At 34.3% G+C, this 7,200-nt stretch overlaps 1 protein-coding gene across 1 annotated transcript; it reads left to right on the top strand.

The window, feature by feature from the left end:
* Positions 1 to 3,661: 3,661 nt before the first annotated feature.
* Positions 3,662 to 6,649, top strand: LOC122600412 (probable phospholipid hydroperoxide glutathione peroxidase). Its single transcript, XM_043773124.1, has 6 exons — positions 3,662 to 4,025; positions 4,543 to 4,619; positions 4,693 to 4,754; positions 5,186 to 5,304; positions 5,663 to 5,830; positions 6,335 to 6,649. The coding sequence occupies exons 1-6, from the start codon at positions 3,783 to 3,785 to the stop codon at positions 6,362 to 6,364; spliced, it is 699 nt and encodes a 232-aa protein (XP_043629059.1). The 5' UTR covers positions 3,662 to 3,782; the 3' UTR covers positions 6,365 to 6,649.
* Positions 6,650 to 7,200: the final 551 nt, after the last annotated feature.

Below are 7,200 nucleotides of genomic sequence, written 5' to 3'. Positions count from 1 at the left end.
CCAACTATTTTGTTTAAATTTAGGAATCAGATTTCAACTTTTGTTTCATTATTTCGTTTGGGTATGCAAATAGATTACATGGCGAACCTGTTGAAAACTAATGAGGCCAAATGAATAAAAAGTCGATCCTGTACTTGCTCGTAGGTGGTCTTTCTATTTTATTATATCAGTATATATTTGGTGCTTTGATCAAAGTTTTTGTCTACTAGCTCGAGTTTAAGGGCTAAGTAAATAGAATTTTTTTTTTGCTATTTATTTTGCTTGTTTCTGGTACGTAGTCTTCTACAAACTTTTTGTGGCTTAAAGTTACGAGCCTTAAAAAAGGTAGAAATTGTAAAAAAAAAAACCTTTGAGAATTGTTTATATTTAGCCCCAATTTTTTTTCTCGTTACTGAGTAAAAGTGCTATTGAAGGGTTGCTCTCACGTTCGAGTGTTTGCTCGTCGTTTAGGCCGGTGAGTGAGATTTCTGCTCAGTCACCTCTGGGCCTCTTCGCACCTGGATAGTACTAGGACCCTTGTGCCCTGGACCTTGATCAGATAAAGTTGCCCGCCCTATGACCCACAACTCAAAATGAGCATTGCGACGAGAAGCGGACATTCCCCATGCTACGTTTCCCTCCGGTCCGTTCCCGGGTTGGGTTAGGGGAACATCCGAGCAATTTCCTTCGCGGTATTCTAGCTCGGAGCTCGTAATGCTTGTAGCTTTGGCTTTTTATTTTGAATCAACAAGACTATTCAAACTAAAGAAAAGAATAATAATATTAAGATATTCTATATTATTCCGTATTCAAATAGAGTCGATTATAATCTATGTATTAAACTCAACAGGCCATAACAGAAATAAATTAAGAAATATGAAAACAAAGCGCAAAACCGATATGAAACAAGCTTGATTAGGCACATAATTTAACAATCTATCTCTCAAACCTTAGTTCATGGATTTGGCTTCTATTAGTTGATTCAGAAGGAAGTGGATACACTCTTGTGAAGCCTCACTAACAGAGAATTTGGAAATTGAATTTTACTACTTTAACCAATGAAATGAGTTACAAAACGAGTATATATAGATAAGGACCTCCCTGAAGTTTTGGAGTCCCTATACGAAACTAGATATATGAGGTAAGACCATTCTTAAAGGGAAGGTGAAGAGTATAGGTGAATGGAAATAATAAATTGGTGAATGGTTTAGCCTAGGTGAAAGGATTGATGTGAGTCCACTTTAATTTATCTATATTATTTTTGTTATTTTGTTTTATTTTGATTGGCTACATTGTGAGGTATAAAATAAAAGTGGGGACCAAATGATAGGTAAATGGTTAAAGGGAAAAGTGGAAAGGGAAAAAAATGAGAAGGTGATGCTGAGGTGACATAAAAAAGTGTAGATGAAAAAGTGAACGGTTACGAATGGTCTAATGAGGCTCTAGAAACATGAAACCACCATTAAAGTGGTTTAGTGGTTAGACATCTTAAATGTCTTCATAGGAGGTCCAAGTTCGAACTATCATCCTTAGGTACATCTTGGTGTTGCTATGGAAAGTTTGGAAACGATCACGGGGTGGTTAACGGTATGTGTTGATGATACAAATTTATGTAATACACCGTAGTTTTTGTTTCGAAAGCTATTCATCATTCCCAAAGCAGGTCAGTCATTTACTGAGTTTTCTTGTTTTTAACGTAGCAATCTACTCGACAATTACTATTGGATTGTAACAAGCCAAATGTTCACAAGTGTTTTTTTAATAAATTGAAGCAAGTTAATTGAAAAAAACAAATACAACAAGTCAACAACAATACTTAATCCTGTCAAAGACAGAATATTAGGGAGGTGAGATATAAACAAAGATTTCTTTACCTTATTTTTCTACCTTAATGCTTTCACGAAGGAGGTGAGATACAAACAGAGATTTCTTTACCTTATTTCTCTACCTTAATGTTTTCACGAGGGAGGTGAGATATAAACAGAGATTTCTTTACCTTATTTCTCTATCTTAATGCTTTCACGAAAACATACAGTGTTGACTTGCATCTATTTGTAAATAAGAAAAATAATAAATATGTAATCAGTAAAAACCGAATATGGACCAAAACTCCAAAATACAAAAATAGTCAAACAAACCATTTATATAAGGAAAAAACAAATATGCTGTTAGAAACATGTATCCTTTTCCATTCTCCCTCACAATCTTCCCTCTGAAAATCAAGTATAAGTGCGCCAGAATGCAGTCAACTAATCACCAAAAGTTATTGCGTGTACGAACTCTAAGTCAGCTTTATTGTATTCTAGAAACTTGAAATTCTGGTTATAGTAACACACATCAGGGATTATGTCTACGTGGCACCGGTTGCCTCTCCACGTGGGATATTAAATGGAATAGAAAATAAACAAAAAGGAAACCGTGTATATAACTTTTTTGTTCTTCTCATATCTCGCTCTCTGTTTGTTATACAATCACACTCACAAAAGCCTGTATCTATCTATTTATCTTAGTAATCATTATCCAATTCACAATTATTAAAACCCAAAGAATCACATATGAATTTATAGTAGTAAAAAAAATGACTCCATGAACTAATACAAATGAATGATTCTACCCTCAAAATTATAGAAAAAAATAATAACATGACCCTTTTTAAACAAATTTCTATCTGCAACAAATGAATGGAAAAATGATCTAGTAACCTTTTTTTAGCCTTACAAAGAATTTGTTAACTTTATACCAATGATCTGAGCTAATAAGTGTTGTTTTCACATCATGGCTGCTGCTGCTGGTATGTTGAAGAAGTTCCCGGCGGCAACAACCATCCACCGCCTGCCGTCAACGGCGGCGCCACCAACCTAACTTCCTGGCGAACAAAGCTCAGCCTTTACAACCCTAACCATCACCTTCGTTATCATCCTTCTAGTCATCCTCGCCGCCATCACCGGCGGCATCTTTTATATAGGTCATATACCGTCCACATCGTCCGTCGTTACTATATAATCAACTAACTTCTTGTTCAGATTGAGTGTGTGTGTTATTGTGTGTGAGTGTGTGTGAAAGTGTGTGTTTGTAACATATAGGAAAGATAATTTGAGAACAACTAAAAAAAGTCCAAAAAAGAATCATTGATTTTCGTAATTTACACACCACCATCATCATCTACTACGATATACAAGACTTTTTTGTAAAAACACTAAGACTTTCCAGCTACAGACCTACAGAAAAATCATGTTTTTTGTAAAAACACTAACATCCTTTCTCTTTCCTCAAATTTCAACCAATCATTTGTTTTCTCTCTCCTAGATAAATCATTTATTCCTCCAATTTATTCAAAATCTTTTATTTCAAAAACCATACATTGATAAATTATAAAAATTATATGGGAGTTCTTAAAATTTCATGCTCTTTCATTAGAGATGTCATTCGATATACTTTCGACGAATTTTTAAATCCGAGGGGGAGCCCGTACGGCTAAGGTATTTGGCTATCACATTCTATGACCTATCACCCTTATCATCTCACCGCCGCAACGCACGGATACTTGTTCTCGTACTGTATAAATTTATTTACTCCAAAATCATATTTTCTTTCTTTTATTAGTTTGGCACCCTTGATAGAATGTGTACTCTTTACTACCTTTCATTTTGGGATGGATGTGTCATATTCCTGCTCTTATTTTTGAGCAAGCAAACCAATGACTTCATTTTAAAGCCCATTTCTATATTTCCACTTTCTTTAAACCCCTACATTCAAAATTCAATCTTTATCTCTTCAATTTAATTAATTTTCAATCAATAAAAATGGCATCTATTCCTTGTTCTTCATATATCACATCTCCATTTCTTGATTTCTCAAAATCCAATAGAACCCAATTGCCTTGTGGGATGAAATCTGTGTTAGGGTCATCTAATTCTGAGTTTTTACAACATGGGTTTGCTCTAACAGCTAAAATCTTTTCTGGGTTTTCGACGAATTCTCAAACCCGGTTTGGTGTTTTTGCTGCAGCTGCCACCGGAAAAAGTCTATATGATTTTACTGTAAAGGTATGATTTTTCTTCAAGATCTTTGTTCATTTATGTTTGTTGTGATATTTGAGTATGTTTGTAGTTGTGGGGGAATTATATTGATTGGCAATTGTCAGAAAGTTTAAATCTTTATAGCAAAAAAAATCATATAATGAACATATTTGCATTCATATGTTTGAGCCCATTTTGCTCTGTTTCTTGTTCAGACTCTTGTTAAAGTTGTATTGTTGTAACTTCCATTTTAGGATATCTGAGATAACTTCAGCCATTTACAGTTTTAGGAAGTTTTCGGTCTAGGATTATCTATAAGTTGGTACTACATTTGTGTATTTTGTCAACGATTTTTATGCAAGTATGTGATGCAATGCATATATGCTCGAAAATTCGGTCATTTACAATACAGTTAGGGGCACATCTTAATTCTTAAGCTGTATCCGATGAACCTATAGTTTCTTAAGGATGATGTAGGTAATTACTTTAAAAAATGAATTGTATCTAGTCACAATTCATGACATGAGATCGTGCTTTGATGCAGGATATCGATCGAAAGGATGTCCCTCTTTCCAAATTCAAAGGAAAGGTTCTACTAATTGTCAATGTTGCATCACAATGGTAAATTCTGTTTTATTAAAATGAATGTAATTTGAGTTAAACTTTTTTAACTCGAAATTAACATTTGGTGCAGTGGTTTAACGTCATCGAACTACTCAGAGCTCTCTCAGATTTATAACAAGTACAAGGATCAAGGTTAGTGCTATAAATTTAAGGCTATTGTAAAATTATCTAAATGATTAGTTTGATTTAAGTCCATTATGAGTTAATCACCATGACACATATAGAAGCCAAATTAGCATCATACCTTCCATCTAAAAACATTGTCCACATGGAAAAAAAATACACAACTTAATGATTATAAAGTCAGTCCAGTATTTAGTTAGTTGAATATGAATGTTACCTTGTTGAAATACACAAAGGAGTAGGAAAATTCATTTTGTGATTAATGTAATTATGGGTAACATGGGAAAAATGTAATTATGGGTAACATGGGTCACAATAGGGGGATGGAGGGTATATGCTTTTCTCGCTTATGACTCTGAAGTAGAATTAAATAATGCAACACTGCCAAACGAAAGAGGTCTACAATGGTTTTATGTTATTACTTGTACATCTTGGTGCAGGACTTGAAATCTTGGCCTTCCCCTGCAATCAGTTTGGGTTCCAAGAACCTGGATCAAATGATCAGATTAAACAATTTGCTTGTACAAGGTTCAAAGCGGAATTCCCCATTTTTGACAAGGTTTGATGAGGTTCTGCTTCTTTCAGTTTGTTCGCTGTATGATTTGACTTTTTAAGTCAAACAACTATTTTTATCATCCGAAACTGATGTGGAATCTGCAAGTTTTGGTAAAAAAAAACTGTACTACATTAATCTGTATGAAAAATGAAACAAAGACAGACACATTTATGGTGCTAAACTTGCTACAAAATTCACACTCGATTCTGAATTTAGAATTAGTTTTATTTAACCAGAGTAGTCAAAGGCACTCTATCTCTATATGAAACAGTGGAAATGGTAATTGTTATCCTTTTGTATCAATCTTAGTTCCATCTTGATAAATATATTGATCAAATACACTATATCATATATGTTTCAGATTGATGTGAATGGTCCATTCACGGCCCCGATATATCAGTTCCTCAAGTCAAGTACAGGAGGATTGTTGGGCGATTTGGTAAAGTGGAATTTTGAGAAGTTTTTAGTAGATAAAAATGGGAAAGTCGTCGAAAGATACCTTCCTACTACTTCTCCTCTTCAGATCGAGGTACATAACACTTACTATAATATTTCATACACTTTCTGTACCACTACCCTTTGCATGAACGAACTAGACAGAAAAAAAAAGAAAACCGGGGGGGGGGGGGGGGGGGGGGGTAAAAGTTAACTACGCAATATTGAATAATCATAATCATAGATCGATACCTATAAAGTGGGAATCAGGGCAAATGCTGCAACTATATGATCAGAATCACTTTATCCAAACACTAGAAATGTCTTCAGACTCCAAAAGTTCTTTATCCAAACACTCCAAATTTATGCAGATTCCAGAAACTGATGACTATTATAAATTGCAATTATAAGAATCTAGTAATCATTTTTAAAGCATACATACATACACTCCATAATGACGACAAGTAGATTGGCTTCTTTGCTTCAACAAACTCAAATTTTCAGTTAACTTTACAAAGTACTCCTATTATTAACATCTTTGCAAGGATGCAAGTCTATGTATGATAAAGTATCGTTTTACTCTTACTTCGTGTTGCAGAAGGACATCAGGAAGCTTGTTGCTGCATGATTTGATTGGATACTCAAAATTTCACAAGCTAAATCATACATATATACACTTTTTTCTAAAGAGTTTTCGTTTTAGTTCTTGTAATACAAAGCAAATAATGTGTAGTCAAAACCGGCGATTTGGATATATCTATATATCCATCGATACAACTAAGTAAATCGATAGTCCTGGTACTTGTTGTCTTAAGCATATAATTTGTCATATCACATATTTTCAATAGATTATGTAATGAGATAAATAGCATGGATGTAATCATATACTAGTACAAGTGATGGTGTTTTGGCACATTGCATTTACTTAGTATATGGTTTTAGTCTTTAAGGTCCTTATAAACAACTGTTGGCATCACGTGTTCTCCACATATAAGCCGAGCAAATATTTGGCGTAAACATCCATAGAACCATGCCAAAGAGAAATATCTTACATATATTGTTATTAATCAAATTTTATTTCGGTCAACTGAGTAACCCAAGAAGATTCAAAATATTACATAAAATTGGATGACACATCGTCACATCAGCATCATATTATTATCAATTATTTACTGATACATTCCTACTAACAACACTTCTTCTTTACTGTTTTCTTTGTACACACGTGGCCTCATACCAACTCCTCTCCAAAATCTTGTCGCCATACTGAATAAACTCCATGACGAAGCTCAATGAAGAGGTGGTGCCAAGTGCCAACGGCTTCTTCCCAAGAAGAGGTGTCAACGAGCCCATCACGAACCATTGGGAGGGGACTATTGAGGTCTTTCTTTTTATCTAACTTTATAATTGGCATGTGCATGAGAAAGTTTCAGGAAAAAAAGGGATCAAGTTGCTATTTATTGT

The sequence above is a fragment of the Erigeron canadensis genome, chromosome 5 (assembly GCF_010389155.1).
Source record: "Erigeron canadensis isolate Cc75 chromosome 5, C_canadensis_v1, whole genome shotgun sequence".
Lineage (NCBI taxonomy): Eukaryota > Viridiplantae > Streptophyta > Magnoliopsida > Asterales > Asteraceae > Erigeron > Erigeron canadensis.
The sequence above is the reverse complement of the archived record's forward strand: the minus strand, read 5'-3'. Positions and strand labels throughout refer to the sequence as shown.